This window comes from Saccopteryx leptura, chromosome 3 (assembly GCF_036850995.1).
Source record: "Saccopteryx leptura isolate mSacLep1 chromosome 3, mSacLep1_pri_phased_curated, whole genome shotgun sequence".
NCBI classification, from domain to species: domain Eukaryota; kingdom Metazoa; phylum Chordata; class Mammalia; order Chiroptera; family Emballonuridae; genus Saccopteryx; species Saccopteryx leptura.
In genome coordinates this window covers 126865425-126890726 of record NC_089505.1, presented here as the reverse complement: position 1 = coordinate 126890726, position 25302 = coordinate 126865425, and the positions used below count along the sequence as shown (strand labels likewise).

At 46.3% G+C, this 25302-nt stretch overlaps 2 protein-coding genes across 5 annotated transcripts in view; one reads left to right on the top strand and one right to left on the bottom strand.

Moving 5' to 3' along the window:
* ECHDC2 (enoyl-CoA hydratase domain containing 2) overlaps positions 1–25302 on the top strand; it is a 234551-nt gene that overhangs the window by 6201 nt on the left and 203048 nt on the right. The window contains exons 2-10 of one of the 4 annotated variants that reach the window (XR_010750259.1): positions 811–878; positions 949–1036; positions 5878–5964; positions 6780–6872; positions 8503–8604; positions 8821–9008; positions 15301–15351; positions 17064–17111; positions 17935–18261. Coding sequence is in view for 3 of the 4 variants with exons in the window: in XM_066376341.1 (XP_066232438.1) it covers positions 811–878; positions 949–1036; positions 5878–5964; positions 6780–6872; positions 8503–8604; positions 8821–9008; positions 15301–15351; positions 17064–17111; positions 17935–18012 (803 nt within the window). In the remaining variant the exon portion in view is untranslated. Of the gene's footprint in view, positions 1–810; positions 879–948; positions 1037–5877; positions 5965–6779; positions 6873–8502; positions 8605–8820; positions 9009–15300; positions 15352–17063; positions 17112–17934; positions 18728–25302 lie in introns of those variants that run through there. The other 3 variants (XM_066376341.1, XM_066376342.1, XM_066376343.1) reach the window with 3 other exon arrangements.
* The window catches only part of ZYG11A (zyg-11 family member A, cell cycle regulator), a 65001-nt gene continuing 61730 nt past the window's right edge, over positions 22032–25302 (bottom strand). The window contains exon 14 of the mRNA XM_066376334.1: positions 22032–22287. Within this exon, the coding sequence (XP_066232431.1) occupies positions 22052–22287 (236 nt within the window). The 3' untranslated portion in view covers positions 22032–22051. The remainder of the gene's footprint in view (positions 22288–25302) is intronic.

The window sequence follows — 25302 nt, the reverse complement described above, 5'->3', positions numbered from 1 at the left end:
TGGTGACCCCATGCTTAAGCTGGTGAGCCCATGCTCAAGCCAGATGAGCTCACACTAAAGCCAGTGATTTGGGGTTTCAAACCTGAGTCCTCAGCATCCCAGGTTGATGCTCTATCCACTGCACCACAGCCTGGTCGGGCAGAGCAGATTTTTTTATAAAGTGCTGCAACTATGAGCTGATTCTTCTCATCTTTCTCCCTTCCTGTCTCTCTCTGTCTCGCTAAAATACATAAACAAATAAGTACAAGACACATCAGGCTTTTTAAAATGAGCAAGTTTAAACTATAATGTTTAGTGATGCACAGCTGGGTGATAAAATTGTAAAGAAATAGATGGAGATGATGACTCTAAAAGTCAAGAAAGTTGTTATTTTGAGGCTGAGAAGGGCGCTATGACCGAGTCAGAGCACATGAGGAGGTTTCTGGATGGTGGTTATAAGGGTGTTTGCTTATTATAACTCACTCAACTCTAAAGGAGGAAGTGTGGCTGTGAAAGGAAGAATAACATGGAAGGAGCTGTGAACCGAGGGAGAGAGAGTGTGCGCGTGTGTGTAACAATGGCAGAGTAGCAGACACCGCCACGGTGGTCATTCTGGCTCCTCTCCCCATGTTCCCACAGCTCACAAGCCCTTCCACTTCTTTTGTGAGGCGGAAAGGGTAAGGGTTATCCTATTTTAGTCAAGAAAACTGAGGCCTGGGCATGTGTGACTATCGCAAGTCACACTGCTGCTCAAGGGTAGAGGCTGCCCAGGCCTCAGCCCAGGAATGAGCAGGCCAGCTGACTCACCCACGGTTGCCGGGTCCCCTGCAGGAATCACTGAGATTCTGATGAAAAGACCACATGCCTGTAATGCACTGGGAAACGTCTTTGTCAGCGAGGTGAGAAACAGTGGACACCAGGGTGGGCTGGGGCTGGGCTAGGAGGTTTCTGATGGAGTCTCCTCTGCAGCTGCTGGAAGCTCTGGCCCAGCTGCGGGATGACCAACAAATACGTGTCCTGCTTTTCAGAAGTGGAGTGAAGGGTGTGTTCTGTGCAGGTGAGTTTCTTTCCCTTCCCCCACCCAGAGGCTCAGCAGGGAGAACCACTAGCCTACAGGTGTTCATGGGGGAGGAGGCTTAAGTCAGCTCTAGCATAGGACTTATTATTCCCATTTTACAGATGTGAACTCAAGACTCAGAGGTAAGACCCTGGCCGGTTAGCTCAGTGGTAGAGCGTCGGCCTGGCATGCAGGAGTCCCGGGTTCGATTCCTGGCCAGGGCACACAGGAGAAGCGCCCATCTGCTTCTCCACCTCTCCCCCTCTCCTTCCTCTCTGTCTCTCTCTTCCCCTCCCGCAGCCAAGGCTCCATTGGAGCAAAGTTGGCCCGGGCGGTGAGGATGGCTCCATAGCCTCTGCCTCAGGCGCTAGAATGGCCCTGGTTGCAACAGAGCAACGCCACAGATGGGCAGAGTATCACCTCCTGGTGGGCATGCCGGTTGGATCCCAGTCGGGCACATGCGGCAGTCTGTCTGACTGCCTCCCGTTTCCAACTTCAGAAGAAAAAAAAAAGACTCAGAGCTAAAACTCCTTCCCTAAGGTTACACAGCTAGTAAGAGGTAGAACTCAATTTGAATGTGGCCTCTCTGACCCCCACATCCTTATTCTTTTGGCTACACCATGCTGTGTTCTGACCCGTCACTAAGGAAGTGAGGAAACTGAGTCAAAGACATTTGCAAGGTCAGTAGCCAAGAAGGGACCCTGTGCCCCTTTCCCAGTCCCTGTCACCAAAGCTTTCCACTATCCCTTACACTATTTGGTCCTCAAAATAGGGAAAGCACAATGAACTTCTGTTTCAAAGAAATACCACAGCCCAAGCCCACAAGAAGCAAGTCAATGACAACAGAGCTGAGCTAAGAACCTACGCTGGGAGGGTCGGGGAGAGGGTAATGCCGGTCACTGGGGAAGCGGGAAGTGGTCATAGAGGGATAGGATGAAAGGAATGTTATTTTCAGGAGTTTCTGAGGGGATGTGGCTCAGTCCCTAGATCTGAGCTGTTGGCTGTTGGGATCTTCATGCCCAGCTTGGAGTCTGCCCTGGCAGGACGAGCATGCAGACGGGTCTGCTGGACCCAGTTGCCCTGACTGAGGTTCTCATCATGCCCTGGCCTCTTCCTGAATTTCTACCTCTGTCTGACCTCCTCTAGCAAGGTCACTCCATGCCTCTGTAATCCCACTATCCCAGATTAGCACAGGGAAATAGACAGGTTGCCAAAGGTCTGCATCTACCCACAGCTTGCTCCGGAATCCCTGCCATTCCCTGGGCCTCAGTTTCTCCATCTATCACTGAGGGGCTGGAACTAATCAAAGGTTTCCGCCTGACCAGGCAGTGGTGCAGTGGATAGAGCGTCGGTCTGGGATGCAGAGGACCCAGGTTCGAGACCCCGAGGTCACCAGCTTGAGCGCGAGCTCATCTGGTTTGAGCAAAGCTCACCAGCTTGGACCCAAGGTCACTGCCTCGAGCAAGGGTTACTTGGTCTGCTGAAGGCCCGCGGTCAAGGCACATATGAGAAAGCAATCAATGAACAACTAAGGTGTCACAATGTGCAACAAAAAACTAATGATTGATGCTTCTCATCCCTCCATTCCTGTCTGTCTGTCCCTGTCTATCTCTCTCTCTCTGACACTCTCCCTGTCTCTGAAAAAAAAAAAAAAAAGGTTTCCAAGGGCTCTCTCAGCTCTGACTTGGTAGTCTAGGACTGGAAGGAACTATATTCACCCTCTACTCCCACTTCATCCTTCTACCATATGGCTTTTGGTGACCTCACCAGCGTCACTACTCTCACCAACATCCTTGCCCACCTCCATGCCACTGTGTCCTCCGTTCACTTTTCAGTTCCCTCATCTTACCTGACCCCTCACTCTTTTAAAAAACATAACCAGCCCTGGCTGGACAGCTTGGTTGGTTGAAACATCGACCAGAAGCACACTAGTTGCCTTTGATCCCTGGTCAGGACACATACAGGAACAGATAGATGTTCCTGTCTCTCTCTCCCTTCCTCTCTCATTAAAATCAATAAATAAAAATTTTTAAAAAACATAACCAATTATACTGTGATGCATGTCAGTTATTATACAATAATACTGGGGACCAAATCAATTTTATTATTTTGTATAATTTAAAAATTATGGTAAGTATATACATTACATAAAATTTACATTTTACCTTTTTTTTTTTTTTTTTTTTTTTTACAGACACAGAGAGAGAGACTCAGAGAGAGGGACAGATAGGGACAGACAGACAGGAACAGAGACTGATGAGAAGCATCAATCATTAGTTTTTCCTTGCGACACCTTAGTTGCTTATTGATTGCTTTCTCCTATGTGCCTTGACTGTGGGGCTACAGCAGCCCGAGTAACCCCTTGCTCAAGCCAGCGACCTTGGGTCCAAGCTGATGAACTTTGCTCAAACCAGATGAGCCTGCGCTCAAGCTGGCGACCTTGGGGTCTTGAACCTGGATCCTCCGCATCCCAGTCCGACACTCTATCCACTGCGCCACCACCTGGTCAGGCTTAACTATTTTTTAAGTGTAAAATTCAGTGGCATTAAGTACATTCACAGGTTATGCAACTATCATCACTCTTCATTTCCAGGAATTTTTCATCATTACATAAGGAACTTGGCCCTGGCCAGTTTGCTCAGTGGTAGAGCATCGGCCTGGCATGTGGAAGACCCAGATTTGCTTCCCAACCAGGGCACACAGGAGAAGCACCCATCTGCTTCTCCACCCCTCCCCCTCTTGCATCTCTCTCTTTCTCTCTCTCTCTCTCTCTTTCTCTCTCTTCCCCTCCTGCAGCCATGGCTCAATGGGAATGAGTTGGCCCAGGGCACTGAGAATGGCTCCATGGCCTCTGCCTCAGGCACTAAGAAGAGCTTGGTTGCTGAGCAACAAATCAAGACCCCAGATGGGCAGAACATCGTCTCCTAGTGGGCTTGCCAGATAGATCCGGGTCCAAGCACATGTGGCAGACTGTCTCTACTTTCCCTCCTCTCACTGAATCATAAACTTTTTTTTTTTACAGAGACAGAGAAAGAGTCAGATAGGGACAGACAGACAGGAACGGAGAGAGATGAGAAGCATCAATCATTAGTTTTTTGTTGCGACACCTTAGTTGTTCATTGATTGCTTTCTCATATATGCTTTGACCATGGGCCTTCAGCAGACCAAGTAACCCCTTGCTCAAGCCAGCAACCTTGGGTCCAAGCTGGTGAGCTTTGCTCAAACCAGATGAGCCTGTGCTCAAGCTGGCGACCTCGGGGTCTCGAACCTGGGTCCTCTGCATCCCAGTCGGATGCTCTATCCACTACACCACTGCCTGGTCAGGCTCCTCTCACTGAATCAAAAGAAAAAAAAAACACAACTCAGTGCCCATTAAGTAATCCCTTCCCATTCCCACTTTCCCCCAGCCCTGGTAGCCTCTGGTCTTTATTATTATTATTATTATTATTATTATTATTATTATTATTTATTTTAGAGAGGAGAGAGAGAGAGAGAGGGAGAGAGAGGGAGGGAGGGAGAGAGGGAAGGTGAGGAGCACGAAGCATCAACTCCCATATATACCTTGACCAGGCAAGCCCAGGGTTTCAAACAGGCAACCTCAGCATTCTGGTTGTCACTTTATCCACTGCGCCTCCACAGGTCACAGTCTGGTCTACTTTCTAGTTCTATGAATATGCCTACTCTAGGTACCTCGTCCAAGTGGAATCACATATTTGTCTTTCTGTGTCTGGCTTATTTTAGTTACTATAAAGTCCTCAAGATTCTTCCATGTTGCAGCATGAATGAGAACATCACTTCTTTTTATGCTTGAATCATATTCCATTATGTATATACACACCTTTTTAATCCGTCCATCGGAGGACATTGAATTGTTTATACCTTTTGGCTATTGTGAATAGTGCTTCTGTGAACACTGGTGTGCAAGTATCTGTTTGTGTCCAAGCTTTCCCCTCTTTTGGCTATATCCTTAGGAGTGAATTATTGGTTCATAGCAATTTTACATTTAACTTTTTAAAGAAATCACCAATGTTATTTTCTACAGCAATGTATCGTTTTATGTTTTATAATCCCAACAGCAATGCACCAAGGTTCTCTATGTCCACACTTGTTGTCTGCTGCTGTTGTTATAATAGCCATCCTAATGGGTGTTGAATGTTAATTGTAAGTTTTGATTTGCATTTCCCTAATGACTAATGATGTTAAGCATCTTTTTATGTGCTTATTGGCCTTCTGTTTATCTTTGGAGGGAAGTCTTTCAACTCTTTGTCCTTTATGGTATTTTTGTTTGTTTGTTTGTTTTTATTCATTTTAGAGAGGAGGGGGGAGACAGAAAGAGAGAGAGGAGAGACAGAGAGAGAGAAGGGGGGGAGGAGCTGGAAGCATCAACTCCCATATGTGCCTTGACCAGGCAAGCCCAGGGTTTCGAACCGGCGACCTCAGCATTTCCAGGTCGATGCTTTATCCACTGCGCCACCACAGGTCAGGCCTTTGTGGTGTTTTTTGTTGTTGAGTTGTAGGAGGTCTTTTTATATCCTAGATATTGTTAATCCCTTATCAGAAATGTCCTTTGCCAACATTTTCTACCACACTGTGGGTTGTCTTTTCACTCCTTGATACACAAAGTTTTAATTTTGGTAAGTTCAATTTTTCTGTTATAGCACCTCTCCTTTTTTGTCCCCCCCCCCCCTTTTCCTCCTTGGCTTCCTTGGTCAAGTGCTTCCTGGTGTTTCTCCCTCCTCTCTGGCTGCTTCCCCTCAAGACTCCTTTGCTGGAACCTTAAATAGCCTAGGACTCAGTAACGGGTTATTTCCCAAGGACTGTCACCAACCCCTCATCCGCAGGTGCAGACCTGAAGGAGCGGGAGCAGATGAACGAGGCCGAGGTGGGGGTCTGTACCCAGCGGCTCCGAGGCCTGATGAATGAGATTGGTGAGGGTCCTGGAATGGGGTGGCGGAGGGCATTCAGGGGCCCTGCTGATCCCAACCCCACCCACCCACCCACCATCCTCTAAAGAGGGGACAGTTTCTGGTGAGCTCTATGGAGAGAGAAATGACTTCCAGGGAAGATGGGCATAAGGAATTGTACAAAGAGGAGAGTGACAAGAGGGTGTAGAGGGCACTTCCTTCACATGGGGCTCTAGTTTTTCAGTCTTTGTGCCCTGTTGGTTTTGACCCCCACCTCCTAACCCATGACCTCAGGGTTCAAGCAGCTAATCCAGCAGAGCCAGCTTTCACCAAGCATACTTCCAGGCTTTGACAATTGTTCCATTTGCCTGGAGTATCCCTCCTTCGCCACCTGAACTTTATACTCATCCTTTAAGACCATTAGTACCTCCTCCTCCAGGAAGCCTTCCTGGACCCATTCTCCCAGCTTCCTTTAACAGAGCACCAATCACCCTGGGTCTGTCTTCCTCATGTCTGATTCAATTTTGTGTTCCCAGCACCCAGCACAGGTCTTGGCACACAGAACAAGACGGGAGAGCAGAATGGCTAGGCCAGCAGGGAGGGTCCTGAACAGTATTTCATCCAGCCCATCTCCCCACTCTGGTTCCTAAACCGGTCCCACAAATTTCCCTGTTAGAAAAACCAACTTCTAAAATAACCTGGCCAAGGTACCATGTGAGGCCCCCAAATCTGAGACCAGTAAGGCCCTCTGTCCTAATCACCTGGCCCCTCTCCAATCCGGACTCCCTGTCCTGACCCTGCCAGAGCCTCACAGGCTGAGCCCTTCTTCCTCTCCACAGCGGCCTTCCCTACACCCACCATCGCGGCTATAGATGGGTATGCCTTGGGTGGAGGCCTGGAACTTGCCCTGGCCTGTGACCTCCGAGTGGCAGGTACTGGGCAGGGAGAGGTGGGATAGGGTGGGAGGAAAGGATGAGGGAAACCGGTGAGTCCGGGGATTCTGTGAAGTCAGCCACTGCTCTTGGCATTCCAGCCAACAGCAGATCTAAAGGCAAGGTATACCCAGAGTGAAGGGTCCAGTCCCCGACTGCTGTAAGCCAGATCACCTCTAGGTACCAGCTTCTCTCACTTTCGGAGTGTATCTATCAATCTCAAAGCAAACCCTGACAGGACAGAAAAAAACACACAGAAAGGGAACAAGATTATTTGTTTAACCTTCCAGTTATGTCCAAGCCATAGGGACAGTTTGTCATCAGCCCGGCTAACACAAACACACCTGGGCAGGTACATTGCCTTCTGGTTCACTGCTCCAGGTAACTAAACTTTGACAAGTGGAAGGAGGCAATAAGGATACCTGATCATGCTTTAACCTGGCTTGCAGTTAAGTGCACCCTTCTTTTTTTTTTACAGAGACAGTCAGAGAGAGGGATAGACAGACAGGAAGGGAGAGAGATGAGAAGCATCAATCATCAGTTTTTTGTTGCAGCACTTTAGTTGTTCATTGATTGCTTTCTCATATGTGCCTTGACCAGGGGGCTACAGCAGACTGACTAACCCCTTGCTCAAGCCAGCGACCTTGGGTCCATGCTGGTGAGCTTTGCTCAAACCAGATGAGTCTGCGCTCAAGCTGGTGACCTCGGGGTCTCAAACCTGGGTCCTCCGCATCCGAGTCTGATGCTCTATCCACTGCGCCATCGCCTGGTCAGGCTAAGTGCACCCTTCTTGAAGGCAGTTTACAAAAAGTTGGAGTGCCATCATGGTGCTACAACTCCCTTCAAGGCCTTCTCCTGCCACACCAGAACATGTAACTTCATCCATAGAGGTAGCTTATATCTAAATAATGCATGTCAAAGAGGAGGCACAACATACCTGGTCAGGTGAGAACCCCAACTCTGCTTCTCACCTTACCCATATTGAAGGCAACTAACTTGTAGGGTTTTGACAATAGGAGTGAGGGGAGAACCCCTCACAAGGAGGAGTGATGGCCATTCCCTTCTGCCCACACTGCAGGATTCAGATGGCCAGAGGGGATTTAGAAGAGACACCTATGGAGTGGAACACTCAAGGAGTGCTTCCCAGAGAAAGCAGACTGCAAAAGAAGAATGTGGAATGAACACAGGACATTTTAGAACAGTGAAAAGCTGGGATGAAAAACCATGGTGGGAGCGAGAGTCATGGACATTCTAGGCTAGGCCATAGCTAAGGGTCTGTGAGACAGAGAATCTGTTAATCCAAAACAGGTATTAGGCACCTTGCAGGAACCCTTTCAAGCACCAAAACTTCATTTGATCCTATGCAGCTCATTGAAGCAGCCAGAAGAGGGGTAATCATCTCTTTTTCACCTATGAGGTTCAGAAAGAGTAAGAGACTTGTCTGGTAATGCACACTCCTCAGCCCAGACCCCAGTGGGGATGGTAGGATAAAGTCCTAGGCCTCCTGACCTGCAGGCTGGGCTCTTCCAAAGGCAGAGTCTGGAGAAGTCTGTTTGTGGACAAACCATGCTGGAAGTGGGTGGCCAAAGAGGTGAGCACAGCCCGGAGGTGAGTGTCATTTCTTCCCAAGGATTGAACCTAAGGAGAGGATGGGGGCTTCACTCTGTTTATGCAGCTTCCTCAGCTGTCATGGGGCTGATCGAGACCACCCGAGGGCTCTTCCCAGGAGCAGGTAACATCACCCACAGCACCCATCCTCCTCCACCTGCCCAATTCCTCTGCCCACGGTATTTCCCTGCTGTGCCCGCCCTTTTGTTCCTGTTTTCTGGGCTCTGCCCTTCTATCCTAACTCAGACTCTGCTTCTGAGAAGCCTTGGCTGACTCCCAGCCAGGCCTTCTCTACTCCCACTGCCCATACTGACCTACCACCTCCATTCCACCCTGGCAGGAGGGACTCAGAGGCTGCCTCGATGCCTGGGGGTGGCCCTGGCGAAGGAGCTCATCTTCACGGGCCGACGGCTGAGTGGGGCGCAGGCCCAAGCCCTGGGGCTGGTGAATCATGCTGTGGCCCAGAATGAGGAGGGCAATGCTGCCTACCACCGGGCACGAGAACTGGCCCAAGAGATCCTACCCCAGGTGTGGTGACAGCCCAAGACAGGAGGGAGGGCCTGTGTCATGGGGACACATGCGTGGGAGGCCAGGGCATCCACTCACCTAGACGCAAGATCCATGCACTTAGACTTATAAAAGTAATCCTCTTTGGAGTTTTGCATCCAGTTAGCCATCCAGTAAACAAAATTAAATCAAATTTATTGATTTTAAAGAGAGAGGAGAGAGACGAGTGGGAAGCATCAACTCATAGTTGCTTCTTGTATGTGCCTTGGGTGTTTTTCATTTTGTTTTTGCTTGTTTTTTAAAGATTTTACTCACTGCCTGACCAGGCAGTAGCACAGTGAATAGAGCATTGAACTGGGACGCGGAGGACCCAGGTTCGAAACCCCGAGGTTGCCAGCTTGAATGCAGGCTCATCTGGTTTGAGCAAGGCTCACCAGCTTGGACCTAAGGTCGCTGGCTTGAGCAAGGGGTCACTCGGTCTGCTGTAGCCCCCCGGTCAAGGCACATATGAGAAAGCAATCAATGAACAACTAAGGTGACACAACGAAGAATTGATGCTTCTCATCTCTCTCCCTTCCTGTCTGTCTATCCCTATCTGTCCCTCTGTCTCTGTCACACACAAAAAAAAAAGAAAAAGATTTTACTTATTGATTTTAGAGAGAAGAGAGAGAGAAAGGTGGTAAAGGTGCAGAAAGCATCAACTCGTAGTTGCTGCTTCTCCTATGTACCTTGTCCAGGTGAGTCCGGGGTTTGAACCCGTTGACCTCAGCATTCCAAGTCAATGCTTTACCCACTGCGCCACCACAGGTCAGGCAAATTAAATCAAAATTTAAGTTAGAATGAATATTGAATTCTAAGGGACTGGAATCAAATGGGCTTGAAAATCTTCAGAACAGCACCGTTCAGGAGAACTTTCTGAGATGATGGCATGTTCTATACTCGTGCTGTCCACTAAGGCAGCCTCTAGCCACATGTAGTTATTGAAAATTAAAAATTTGAAAAAAAAAAATTTGCCTGACCAGGCAGTGGCGCAGTGGATAGCGCGTTAGACTGGGATGTGGAGGACCCAGGTTCGAGACCTCGACGTCACCAGTTTGAGCGCAGGCTCATCTGGCTTGAGCAAAAAGCTCACCAGCTTGGACCCAAGGTCGCTGGCTCAAGCAAGGGGTTACTCGGTCTGCTGAAGGCCCACGGTCAAGGCACATATGAGAAAGCAATGAACAACTAAGGTGTCGCAACGAAAAACTGATGATTGATGCTTCTCATCTCTCTCCGTTCCTGTCTGTCTGTCCCTATCTATCCCTCTCTCTGACTCTCTGTCCCTGTAAAAAATAAATAAATAAATAAAAGGATAAAAAATACATTAAAAAAATAAATAAAATTAAATTAAAAATTTAGTTTCTCTGCCTGACTTGTGATGGCGCAGTGGGATAAAGCATTGACCTGGAACACTGAGGTTGCCGGTTCAAAACCCTGGGCTTGCCTGGTCAAGGCACATACGGGAGTTGATGCTTCCTGCTCCTCCCCCTTCTCTCTCTCTCTTTCTCACTCCTCTCTCTCTAAAAATCAATAAATAAATTTTTTTTTTTAATTTAGTTTTTCGGTTACACTTCACACATTTCAAATGCTGAGAGCCACATGGGTTTAGTGGCTACTGTACTAGACAGTATCATGTGCCCCCAAAACGGAAAAAGCAAGGTAAAGAACTATAAGCCCATCTTTCTGACCATACTGCATGGTGGAGAAAGACCTGAAGTACATCACGTAGGACATGTGTTAAGACCTATTAATTCTTTTAAATCCTCAAATAGCCTCTGAGCATGATCGCACCAAAGGTTTAGAGAAGCCAGGTGTGGTTTTAGGCCCCCCTACTGTAATACTACCAGCTGGCAGGCCCACAGCCTTCAGCAGGATACCCTGGACCTGACTGATGGGGTTTCCGAGGACCTGATAGCCTCTAGTAGCTTCTCATGACTCTAACAGGACCCAGAGGTAGGTCCCAAGTTTCCATAAAGATATGAAAGCAGGCCCTGGCCGGTTGGCTCAGCGGTAGAGCTGCGGCCTGGCATGCAGGGGACCTGGGTTCGATTCCCGGCCAGGGCACATAGGAGAAGCGCCCATTTGCTTCTCCACCCCCCCCCCTTCCTCTCTGTCTCTCTCTTCCCCTCCCGCAGCCAAGGCTCCATTGGAGCAAAGATGGCCCGGGCGCTGGGGATGGCTCCTTGGCCTCTGCCCCAGGCACTAGAGTGGCTCTGGTCGCGGCAGAGCGTCGCCCCTGGTGGGCGTGCCGGGTGGATCCCGGTCGGGCGCATGTGGGAGTCTGTCTAACTGTCTCTCCCCGTTTCCAGCTTCAGAAAAATACAAAAAAAAAAAAAAAAAGATATGAAAGCAGCTGAAATGCAGAAAGACACAAACCCCACAGTCTGCAAGTCTTGCTAGATAGGCCTTCTCTGTGAAAGTGCTTTCAGCCACTATCTTGAGTCACTCAGAGTTTTGCATTAGTTCAGATACTTTCTGACCAAGTGTAATAAAAATCGACAGCATTAAAATTGTCCTGGTAACACCATCAGCCCTGGCTGGTGGCACAGTGAATAGAGCGCTGCCTAGGAGTCTGAAGGTTGGGCTAACAATCTGAGGTTACTGGCTCAATGGTGGGGTCGCCCATCACAAGGGTGCTGGCTTGACCCCTAGGGCACCAGCTCTATGGAGGGTGCAGGCTCCACCCTCCAGGGTCACTGGTTCCAGCCCTGGTCAGGGCACTTATGAGAAGCAATCAATGGCACAACTACGAGTTGATGCTTCTCTCTCTCTTTAAAAAAATAAATAACCTGACCAGGCAGTGGTGCACTGGATAGAGCATCGGACTGGGATGCGGAGGACCCAGGTTCGAGACCCCAAGAACGCCAGTTTGAGTGCGGGCTCATCTGGTTTGAGCAAAGCTCACCAACTTGGACCCAAGGTCGCTGGCTTGAACAAGGGGTTACTCTGTCTGCTGTAGCCCCATGGTCAAGGCACATATGAGAAAGCAATCAATGAACAACTAAGGTGTCGCAACGAAAAACTGATGATTGATGCTTCTCATTTCTCTGTGTTCCTGTCTGTCCCTATCTATCCCTCTCTCTGTCTCTGTAAAAAAATAAAATAAAATAAATAAAATAAAAAATAAACATAAAAAATAAAAACAGTACAAAAAAATAAAGTTGTCCTGGTAATACTATCAGACTATGTTTATATGTCATATCAACACCTTTTACACAAATGGAGTAATAATATACATACTAGACTACACCTTGGGTTTTTGGTTTGGGTTTTTTTTTTTAGTGAGAGACAGGAAGGAAGGAAGATGAGAAGCATCAACTCATATAGTTGCATCAAGTCAGTTGTTCATTGATTACTTTCTCGTATGTGCCTTGACATGGGGGCTCCAGTCAAGCCAGTGACCCCTTGCTCAAGCCAGAGACCTTAGACTTCAAGCTAGCTACCTTTGGGCTCAAGCCAGTGACCATGGGGTCATGTCTATGATCCCATGGTCAAGCCAGCGACCCTACACTCAAGCTGGACAAGCCCACGCTCAAGCCGGAGATCTTGGGGTTTTGAACCTGGGTCCTTAGCATCCCAGGTCGACACTCTATCCACTGTACCGCCTCCTGGTCAGGAAAACCTTGTTTTCTCTTAACCTAATTTTTTGGAGCTTCTCATTTCAGCATACAGGAGTGGGCAAAAGTAGGTTTGAAGTTATAGGTGAAAGTTTATTCTTGTATTATTAATTATTGTACTGTTTATTATTATTATTAACCTACTTTTGCCCACCCCTGTATATTTATTGACTTCATTCTTTTAAACAACTGCACTTTTTCATTTATGGTCTGCATGTGCTATTATTTATACAGTATTCTGATGGTGAACATTTATGTTGCTTACATCTTTTTGCTACTGCAAACTAGTTGGAGGAATAACTTTGTACATCCTACTGTACTTGTAGATATGTATTTGTAGGGTAGATTCCTACATGGAGATGCAACATCAAAGAGCATGTGGTCTAACATTTGCTACTTTTTGCCTTCCCAAAGCATTGTACCAATTTATTCTACCAATAATGTGTGCAAATACCTGTTTTCTGATCCAGCAATAGTGGGCATTACCAACATTTTTACTATTTGCCTAGTGTGAAGTGAAAGTGAAAGGGGCATCTCATGGGGTTTTTTTGTTTTGTTTGTATCTTTCCAAAGTGAGAAGGGGTGGGGGCGGCAGACAGACTCCCACATGCACCGCACTGGGATCCACCCAGCATGCGCACTAGGGGGTGATGCTCAGCCCATCTGAGTTGTTGCTCCACTGCAACCGAAGCCATTCTAGTGCCTGAGGCGGAGGCCATGGAGCCATCCTCAGCGCCTGGGCCAACTTTGCTCCAATGTGAGCCTTGGCTGCGGGAGGGAGAGAGATAGAGAGGAAGGAGAGGGGGAAGGGTGGAGAAGCAGATGCGTACTTCACCTGTGTGCCCTGGCTGGGATTCGAACCCAGGACTTCCACACGCTGGGCCGATGCTCTACTGCAAAGCCAACCAGCCAGGGCTGCATCTCACTGATTTGCATTTTCTGAAGAGTAAAGCTGGGGCCTGACCTGTGGTGGCACAGTGGACAAAGCATTGACCTGGAATGCTGAGGTCGCCAGTTCAGAACTCCAGGCTTGTCAAGGCACATACAAGAAGCAACTAAGTGTTGGTGCTTCCTACTCCTCTCCCCCCTTTCTCTCTCCCCTCTCTCTGAAAATCAATAAGATCTTTAAAAACAAAAAACAGAAAAAGAATAAAGCTGTGTTTATACATTTTCATACCCTTGTTTTTAAATATATATATATACACACACACACTAGCTTTTTATAAATGAAGAAAATTTGTCTAAATATCACAAATACATTTTTTTCAAAAATTTTTTCTTTTTTTTTTGTATTTTTCTGAAGTTGGAAACGGGGAGGCAGTCAGACTCCCGCATGCGCCTGACCAGGATCCACCCGGCACGCCCACCAGGGGGCGATGCTCTGTCCACCTGGGGTGTTGCTCTGTTGCAACCAGAGCCATTCTAGCACCTGAGGCACAGGCCATAGAGCCATCCTCAGCGCCCAGGCCAACTTTGCTCCAATGGAGCCTTGGCTGCGGGAGGTGAAGAGAGAGACAGAGAGGAAGGAGAGGGGGAGGGGTGGAGAAGCAGATGGGCACTTCTCCTGTGTGCCCTCGCCGGGAATCAAACCCGGGACTCCCGCACGCCAGGCCGACGCTCTACCACTGAGCCAACCGGCCAGGGTACATTTTTTTCAATTTTTTACTTTTGCCTTTTATTTCGTGATAGTTTTCCCAACTTTGTTTTTATGTTACTAGCTTTTTTGATATGGCTTCTATGCTAACAGACTTTAAAATAATCATACTTTTTCTGATAAAGTTTTACTTATAAACATTTCAAATAACCTGAATACTATAGGAAGTGCATTCCTTGCCTGGAAGTGGAGCTGGGAATGCACTTAATTGGAAAACCAGTGAAGCAAAGCTGGCCGCCCTGTCTTGCTTCTAAGTGCCTGTGCAAAATGCCACCTTGGAATTTCAACCCAGGCCTGTCAGACTTCAAAGCCCAACTTCCTACTCCTGGCCATCTCTTTTTATTCTGCTGGGATGAAACCTGATTGCAGTGCACTTGCTGAGAGAGGGGTAGAGGCACACAGCAGCAGTGGGAAACGTGACTGGGAACAAAATTCAAGCTTCACCACTGGCTTCCTGGGCAAATGTGGCCAAGTGCTTCACCTCCCTGAGTCTCAATTAAAGATGAGAATGGTAGGTAGCACCATTAGACAAGTCTGTCAGAGGGAAAGCAGTTTGAGTTTTTTATTATTGATTGCTTTTTAGAGAGAGAAGAAGAGAAAGATTGATTTGCTGTTCCACTTATTTATGCATTCATTGGTTGATTCTTGTATGTGCCCTGACCAGAGATTGAACATGCAACCTTGGCGTTTTGGGATGACGTTCTAACCAACTGAGCTACCTGGCCAGAGCATCACTTTGTAAAGTCTAGTATTCATAGGAATGAATTAAATGACAAGAACCCCAGATGGTCAGGACTGGGCAGGTCAGGGGTCAGATTTCCTTAATAATTATAAAGGAACAGCAACAGAACCAGTAGGTGCTAAGAAGACATAACACTTAGCAGAACAGCCAGAATTCTGCCTTCCTGTTCACAACTCTTGCTCCACCATGGAGCTAATGCCTTTATTTCAGCTCCCTACCAGCATTCATTCCCTCCTTAACCAAGCCTTTTCTCTTCCTTAGGCCCCAATTGCTGTGCGGCTGAGCAAAGTAGCCATCGACCGAGGAATGGAGGTGAGGGCTCTCGTCAGGACCAGGGTCCCCTAAAGTCTGAGAGGCAGTGTTGTCATGGCTCACACACTCTGAAAGCACAGCTGGGAAACTCAAGAACTGGACTCTTATAACTGACTGAGCCTGTCACTTCTCTTTTTACTACTTATTTTTTATTTTAAATTTTTAGTGAGAGGAGGGGAGGCAGAGACAGACTCTCACATGCTCCCCAACCAGGATCCACCTATTGTAGAAAGCCCACTAGGGGGTGATGCTTTGCCTATCTGGGGGCCTTACTCCATTGCAACCAGAGCCATTTTGGTGCCTTAGGCAGAAGCCATGTAGCCATCCTCAGCACCCAGGGCCAACTTGCTCTAATTCAGCCATAACTGCAGGAGGGGAGGAGAGAGAAGTGAGAGGGGGACGGGTAGAGAACAGATGGGTGCTTCTCCTGTGTGCCCTGACCGGGAATAGAACCCAGGACATCCACACACTGAGCAGATGCTCTACCACTGAGTCAACTAGCCAGGGCCTGCCCTCTCTTTTTGTGCCTCAGTTTACCCATGTACAAAATGTCAAGTTTGGCCAGGTAATAGTCCACAGTACATTTTATTCTTATCTTTTTCCCTGGGAGTGTAAAGGAAATTGAGGTTCAGAAAGGGTAAATGACTCATCCAGGCTCATAGAGTAAGTAATAAGAACTAGGTCTGTGTGGCTCCCAGTTCATGTTCTTGGGTTTGTGCTGGTGGACAGTAATGTGACCTCTAGGACAAGGCTCAGAGTAGTCTTGGGTGCAGCTAGTCCATCCCTCCTACTTCCTCAATCCTACATCACACACTAAGTCTAGAGCTGAGCTGGGAACTGGGACACAGAGGTAAGCCTAATATGGTCACTGCCCCCAAGATGGGAAGGGGGACAGATACAGACCCAGATTATTAATAAAAGGTTGGGGTACCAAGCAGATACCCCAGAAAGGTTAGAGCTACACTATCCCACTGGGTAGTGTCGAGTTAGAGAATTTTTCTAGAATTGAGCCTTGGGAAGGATGAGAATTCCAGAAAAGGGGAAAGTATGAGCAAAAGCACAGCAGTGCATAAATAAGCAACTCGACTGAACGGGAGTAGGGGGTGAGTGAGACCACACAGCATGAGGCTAGGAACATGCGCTCTGGTGCTGGGCGGTCTGGGCTCTAAGACCCATTTTTTCACATACTGTGGTGACTTAGACAAATTCCTTCACCTTTCTATGCTTCAGATTTCTCAAATGCATAAGGATAATAACCCTGGCTGTTAAGTTTATATAAACTCAGTATTTTTCTTAGAACAATGCTTGTTAACCAGTAGTAATAGTAAGCACTAGGCACTAGAGGCGGGGAAGCTGCCAGGGGCCAGGTCACGAAGGCCCAGGACCTTTTTCTTTTTCTTTATGGCAGTGGAAAGCCTGCAAGGTTCACTAATGGGGGTGGCAGGAAGGCACGGTGAGGCAGCAAGAACACCGGCGGTGCAAGCACAGCTCATGCACACCCTCTCAGCTCTACAGGCCGTGTGCAAGCCTCCCCATTGTTCGCACAGCCCCTATCATCTCTGGCCATGATTGGCATGCAGTAAGCCACAGTAATTCTTTGCTGGAGGACTCCATGAACCAGCAGGAAATCGCAGAGGCAGTAGAGCAGGCTGGCTCCCAGTGCAGTTGGAGGTGAACAAGGTCAGGCTGACCCAGGTACTTCCTTCTTGTAGGTGGACATTGCATCAGGGATGGCCATTGAAGGGATATGCTATGCACAGGTATGTAGTTGTTGCCAGTCAATCCATACATGCTTATAAGCAAAGGCTAAGTCAGTGGGGGCCTTGTGAAATACATGACCAATTAAGTAGATTCCTCCCAACCCAAAGGGTCTCACTCTGTACCACTTGCTCCTTAGTTAGCTTGGGGTGATGCCAAAGGAACCACACTGCTTCTCCTTGGGACCGTTTCCTTAGCATCTAATGGTGACACATACTGTCCCCACTTAGTGCCCAGACTCACAGAACACAGCGGTACTTGAGAGGAAGAATGGCTTCTGCTATCTCTGTACCAGTGGCCACTATAGCAGCCAGGCTAGGGTTGGGATGTCAAGGCCTTGGAAATTATAGCCTGCAGGCTGTGTTTGACGATGGGGTGAAAAACCTGGGGCTGACCTATTTAGCTGACTCCTGGGTGAGTCAAAAGGTACTAACCTCCAGGTCAACAAATATCCAAAATATTCTTGAACAGTGGGTCCTGGGACTTGCAGAGTGTGGTGTTAATGAGCTACAGACCTGGGTCCAAAGCCCGATTTCTAACTGGGGAGCCTCCTATCAGACTGCTGCAGGAGACAGTTCGTTCTTTGAGGCATGTAAACAGAGTGCAAGCAGAGGCTAATAATGACAGGCCAGATTCCAAAAGGCAGCCTGCCTTCCATTAGACTAAGGAGCCACTGAGGCCCATACATTTGCATGGCCCAACACTCCAGTCTGCAGACAATGGGAAGACTTGGATCCTAGCTTTGTCATGGGCTGGACAAACATGAGCAAGTCTTTATTGGTCTTTGGTCCTGCACCCCTACAAACTAATATCCTGTTGTTTCAGAACATTCCCACCAGGGACCGGCTAGAGGGCATGGCAGCCTTCAGGGAGAAGCGACCCCCCAGATTTGTCGGCGAGTGACTCCCATTTAACCTCAAGCATGGGAGACGCACACCTTAAAGTGTAGGCTTCAGAAGGAAGTTTGCAGCTGGACTGTCCTCATTATTTCACCTCTCTGGGCTTCAGTTTCCTCACAATGATGAATATATAATGATTGATATGGGCCCTGACTGGGCAGCTCAGTTGGTTAGAGCATCATCCCAACATGCAAAGATTGTGGGTTCGATCCCCAGTCAGGGCACATACAGGAACAAATCAATGTTTCTGTCTGTCTGTCTCACTCCCTTCCTCTCTCTCTAAAGTCAATAAATAATTTTTTTTTAAAAAAAGATTGATATGGTGCCTGGTACTACGGTGCTGACCATGCTACCTATTGCTACCTTCATTAGTCCCACCTGGCAAGATAATCACTGGGGTGGGTTTGCTTGGAGAATACCTGTCTCTCCCTACTTGATGATAAACTAAGCATTTATATAGACTCTTCTAGGCCTTTGTATTGTTGGTTCTCAGGCCTGACCTCTAACCTCTCTGTTATCAGGTGCTTACCAGAGATGGCAAGAGGTAGTAAGAAATGTCTCTGCCCTGGTTTCTAACTCTGTGCAGCAGAGATAAGGAAACCATGGTAGATGACTAGGTGCCAGGAATCAGACAGCGGATCCCAGCTCTCTGCCAGTTACTCACTGTGTATCTCAGCTTCTTCAGCTGCAAAATGAAACTGTTATGAGGATTTTATTTATTTATTGTATTTTTCTGAAGTTGGAAACGGGGAGGCAGTCAGACTCCCGCATGCGCCCGACCAGGATCCACCCGGCATGCCCACCAGGGGGCGATGCTCTGCCCATCTGGGGCGTCGCTCTGTTGCAATCAGAGCCTTTCTAGCACCTGAGGCAGAGGCCATAGAGCCATCCTCAGTGCCTGGGCCAACTTTGCTCCAATGGAGTCTCGGCTGCGGGAGGGGAAGAGAGAGACAGAGAGGAAGGAGAGGGGGAGGGGTGGAGAAGCAGATGGGCGCCTCTCCTGTGCGCCCTGGCTGGGAATTGAATCCAGGACTCCTGCACACCAGGCCGATGCTCTACCACTGAGCCAACCAGTCAGGGCCTGTTATGAGGATTTTAAAAAGTTAATAAAATGCCTCATGTTCAATAAATGTGAGTTACTAACGTACAGTGTCCACGTGAGAACCAAGTGAAATCACTGCTGTGACAACCTTTCGTAAACTATGGGGTGGCAGGTCAATCAACCTCTGCAGTTCCATTACACACTTCAGGAGCATAAGGAGGAAAGTAGTTAACTAATGGAGAATGGAGGTCAGGAAATGGGTAAGTAACACTAGAGGTGAGGCCTGAAGAATTCAGACATTTGCGGCGAAGTAGAGGAAGGTTGAGGGTACAGTGTGAGCCAAGGTGAACAAGCTGGCACACTGAGAAATGAAGGGGGGCTATTCTGCACACTCGTTTCAGGAGCCTTCCTGCTGTGTCAAGGCAGGGGAAGAGAAGGCTGAATCCTACACCAGGGCCTTGTAGACATTCTTTAACAGAACTAAGCTCTGCCTGAGCTTCTGGAGTTTAGGCCTGGCCTAGATTTACCAAGCCGTGGGCCTGGACACATACCCATAATGTTGTTAATCTGCAGCTAAATACAAATGTGCTCCAAGGTTGTGTTCATTTCCTGGAAGGGAGAGTAACACAGAAGAACCCAGGCCTTAAAATAAAAATCAGCCCCAACCTAATAAGCTGCTAACTACTGAGGAAAGTAACAAACTTACTGAACTTCCTTTTTCTCATATGTTAAATGGGGAGAATAAAATCACAGAGCATTGTTGTGAATGAGACAAAACTTGGAGGGGTGCCTAGTGTAGAACTAAATGGACCTCAACAGGCCCAACGTCCCACCACATCCTCACATTAGACAGTATCTGGTAACAGACTGTTCAAAAATACTAGAACCTATGTCATGAAACTAAGGCTTTTAAAATCATGCAGGAGTGAATAAGGAAAAAAATATAGTGCAGTTTCAGAGCTTTAGGAGGAAGGTTACAATTCCCCTTATCCAGTGGGACACTGGTAAGCAATAGTTTGTAATATGGTTTAGAATAAGTCTCATTTCATTCCAAAGGATGGTACATAGCACTCCAGTTAAGGAAATAAAATTCTAGTCCTAACATATGCTACTAATAAAAAAGGAATATTTTTATTCCATGAAAAACCTAAACACATGAATGGCAAAATGTTTTGTTAGTTGTCAATAATAAGGCAAGGCAGGAGTTCACACTCTATTCTACAAAGGGAGTTTGCAGAAGACACAAACAAAAGCTTCCTATAGTTTACATTGTGATGGAGGCTAGTTCTCAGAAGTCTCCAGCTAGGTAAGAGCGCCTTTCGAAATCTTTGGCAAAGTCTTTCTGTGGCTCTTCTTGTTCCTCTCAGCTCCAGTCAGAGTTCTACTCCATTTAAAAATCTGAGGGATTGAGCGTCCCTCTCTTCCAGGAGCACACCCTCGCCTTTCCCTTCCTTCTCTTCTTCCCTCACAGCGTACATCCCCTCTAAGGGTCCCTCTGTGGCTTGCAACCAGGGGAGCAATGGGTGGCAGCAGCTCATCCCAGGATAACCCCTGATCCTGTCTCCAAGCCCCCACCTTTCCCTGACTTTCCAGGAAGCTGACAGCAGCCCCACCTTGGCTCATTTCTTTCATTGTGACTTTTATTTCCTAGTGAGCCAAAGTAGACTGCCTAGGCTGCCTCCTGTTGCTTCTTCTGTCCTAAGCCCTTCCTTGTTTCACTGACCCTAGCTTTCATAAACTTTTAGTAAATCTTTAGAAAAAAATTTTATTTATTTATTTATTATTTAATTTAAATTTTTTTACAGAGACAGAGAGAGGGATAGACAGGGACAGACAGACAGAAACGGAGAGATGAGAAGCATCAATCATTAGTTTTTCGTTGCGCATTGCAACACCTTAGTTGTTCATTGATTGCCTTGACCGCGGGCCTTCAGCAGACCGAGTAAACCCTTGCTCGAGCCAGCAACCTTGGGTCCAAGCTGGTGAGCTTTTGCTCAAACCAGATGAGCCCACGCTCAAACTGGCGACCTTAGGGTCTCGAACCTGGGTCCTCCATATCCCAGTGTGACACTCTATTCACTGTGCCACCGCCTGGTCAGGCAAAAATTTTATTTATTGATTTTAGCAAGAGAAGAAGGGAGAAAGAGAAAGACAGGAACATCGATTCATTCCTGTATGTTCCCTGACTGGGAACTGAACCAGCATCTTCTGTGCTTCAAGACGATCCTCTAACCAGGAGGAGCTATCCAGCCAGGGCAATTTTTAAACACAATTTTAATTAAAATTTTAAATTAAAAATTTTAACACTTTGAAAAAATTAAAATTTGAGGAACTGAGATTTACAATTCCCATACAATCTTCCATCTACACACTACTCTCAGTCCCAAGTCCCACCATGTCCCTCCAGCACAGCCACATACCCAGACTGTTATGCCACTCGGTTGAATGTGTAAGGCTGGAGGGAAAATGGCCATGGGGAAAATACTGAAAATTGCAAACAATATATTTCTTTTTCCTCCACCCCACAAGTGGAAGGTACTTTAGTATTTTTTTATTTTCTCTCCCCTCCAGCATAAATTCTCTCCTCCAAACAAAAGATTTATTAGCATATGTTACCCAGAATACTTTTCATGTACTTCGTTTCTAGTGGCTGCACATAACCAGGAATAACAACTTGGGAGATTTCTTTCAAACATGAAATTTAACATAAATAACAAGGTCTCTAGATCTTTCTTTTCCCTACCTCGGACCAACTCCCAGCATTAAGGAATTGGCCAGAGCTAGAGAGAAGTAACTGGCATAACTGTTCCAACACAAGCTCACAGGTCTTCTCACCGAGATCAGGTCTTGACTTTCCAACACTGCTGAAGGACTGTTTCCCAGAATGATTCCAACTTGATTTAGAAGTACGGCCATCATAAAAATGCAACCTTTGGGTAACTTACAGAACATCAGCAATAAAAGATGGCTAACTCACAAACTCCAACACAGTTTTCAGCATTTAATCGCTGACAGGGTGGAAGGCATGCCTGCCGTGGAGGAAGAAAGGGCACTTCTGAGGCCCTCTAAGCTTAAAAGGGCATTCACACAAATGATAGTTCATGAAATGCATTCTGAAGTCATCTACAATGGAGGTTGCAATCTGCTGTGCTTGGGGGTCTGCCTCATTGTGCTCCTGGATGTCACACAAAAGCTGCAATCCTTTTTCTTCAACTAACATTTTGCAGTATTTGCTGGCTGAAAGAAAATCAAGCAAAAATCTTGATGGAGAAATTGGTATTTTAAATATTCCCACATCACCCTTCTGAAGAAAGAGTACAAAGATTTAAACCCTTGACATACGAAGTAACCTAAAGTGAATCAATTCAAAAGAAAGAGGTCAAACTTAAAGAATGCTTGGCTTGTGTAGTGACATAACAGATGATTATTTTAGTATGTTTGCTTCCAGGCAACTCTATGCTTCTCATATTTCTAATCTTAGCAAAAAGGGATAAGAACATATTTTATTATAAAACTAATACACATTTCAGGTTCAGGCAATATGGTGAGCTAGATAAGCTGAAAACACCAGATGCTGCATAAATTATAATGGAAAGAAATTTTAATGCATAGTTGAATTTACAAAATAAAGAAAATGTCCAGAAACCAGACACAAGGAGAAGAGAGCACCTGAATTACATAACCTAACTTGCAGTGAATCTAGAGCAGAAAGGGATGTCAGCTGCAGTAATCTAGGAATTTATACTCTAATTTAGGAAGTTAGAAGCAAAATCAGTTCATAAGGCTGGTCCCTCCAAAGACTAGAAAAGAGAAAGGAGAAGACTAGAAACATCTTTATCTTTGCCTGGGATCTAGGTGGATATACAGGAGTAGAAAGGAGAAGACTTTCCTGAGAATTCATAACCTCAGTCCTAAGTGGGTATAGGGTTTGAATTAATACTACTGGAAATTTCTGGGAACCCTGAGCTCAGGAATTAATATAAAAATTAGTCTAACCTCTTAACACTTGAAAGAAGCAAATAAAAAATTATATTGAAGACATATATATGTCCACACTATAGTCTGAAAAGAATTACCTTATTTAGCCCAAGAACTGATTAGAGAAAAGTAATGATCCAAAAACACATCTAAGGCAATTACCAAAAATACTGCACACAAAAATAAACAAAGATATGGAGACTTTTTTTTTTTACTTTGCAACCTGCCCAGTCAGCATATCCATAGCAGTCACAGAAATGCCTCGCAGCCAGCCCCAAACATCAGCACACCTGCAGAAGTTGTGGCCCTGCCAGAAACAGAGGCATATGCAGGCCACGCACGTGACAGCCCTGGGGCACCTGGCTCTTGTGGCCAGAGGGAATTGCACTGAGGAACTCTATAGGACATCACCAACATAAGGCCACTACTTCTAGGAGGCATTGGCAATGATAGAAACACAAAGATTTAGGCAAAATGAGTTAGTAGAGGAATATGTTCCAAATAAGAGACAAGACAAAACCTCAGAAAAAGAACTAAATGAAACAAAGATTAACTACCAGGTAAAGAGTTCAAAGTAATGGTCATAAAGATCCTCATCAAACATGAAAGAATAGATTGACACAAGTGAGAATTTCAAAAAAGATATAAAAGATATAAGACAGTAACAATAAGAGCTGAAGAATAAAATAACTGAAATAAAAAATACATTGCAGGAAATCAACAGCAGATTAGATTATATAGAAGACTGAATCAGTGATCTGGAAGACAGAGTATTCGAATTCAACCAAGATGAACAGTAAAAAAGAAAAAAAATTTTAATGAGAAAAGTTTACTAACATTCTCATTCTAGGGAGAATGAGAAGAAAAGGGCAGCTTGAGCATGGGGCTGCTGGCTTGAGTGCGGATTCATAGACATGACCCTATGGTCACTGGCTTGAGCTCAAAGTTGATTGGCTTGAACCCCAACATCACTGGTTTGAGCAAAAGGTCACTTGCTCTACTGTAGCTCCCTGGTCAAGGCACATAAGAGAAAGCAGTCAATGAACTAAGTTTAAGGTGCTGCATACAAAGAATTGATGCTTCTCATCTCTCCCCCTTCCTGTCTGTCTGTCCCTCTCTCTGTCTCTGGCTAAAACACACACACACACACACACACACACACACACAGAGTAATATAGTGCTATATACATAGGCTGCTATATACAGGGGTGGGCAAAAGTAGGTTTAAGGTTTATAGTTGCAATACAAATTGAATAACTAAGTGGAATGAGTTGATGCTTGTCTCTTTCTCCCTAAAACCTCTCAAATAATGGAAAAATTGAAGAAAAAAATAAACAGGACTATATCAAATCATTTGCAATAGCAAAGAAAACCATCAACATAAAAAGGCAACCTATGGAATGGAAGAAGATATTTGCAAATGATATAGCCAATAACAGGTTGACATCCAAAATATATAATGAACTCATATAACTCAACAGCAAAAAAAAAAAAAAAAAAAAAAAGGAAAAAGCATACAATCTGATTTAAAAATGGGCAGAGGACCCGAAGAGACATTTTCCCAAAGACAGCAAACATACAGCTGGCCTACTCACAGATGAAAAGATGATCAATATCACTAGTCATTAAAGAAATGCAAATCAAAACCACAATGATACCACCTCATACCTGTCAGAATGGTTATTATTAAAAAGACAATAAATAACAAGTGCTGGCAAGGATGGAGAAAATAGAGAACCCTCATGCACTGTTGGTAAGATTGTAAACTAGTACAGCCACTATGGAAAACAGTATGGAATTTCTTCAAAAATTAAAAATAGAGAGACAAGACAAAACCTCAGAAAAAGAACTAAATGAAACTGGCCAGTTGGCTCAGTGGTAGAGTGTCGGCCCAGTGTGTGGATGTCCCAGGTTTGATTCCTGGTCAGGGCACACAGGAGAAGCAACCATCTGCTTCTCCACCCCTTCCCTTCCCAATCCTCCCTCCCTCTCTCTCCCTCTCTCTCTCTTCCCTTCCCACAGCCATGGCTCGACTGGTTTGAGTGCATTGGCCCTGGGTGCTAAGGATGGCTCCATTGAGCCTCAGCTGCAGGTGCTAAAAATATCCCCACTGGGAGCATGCATCCCAGACAGGGTGACTAGATGGATCCCCACTGAGGCGCATGTGGGAGCCTATCTCTCTGCCTCCCCAACGTTCACTTGAAAATGAAAAAAAAAATTAAAAATAGAGCTACCACACAACCCAGCAATTCTACTTTTGGGTATATATACAAG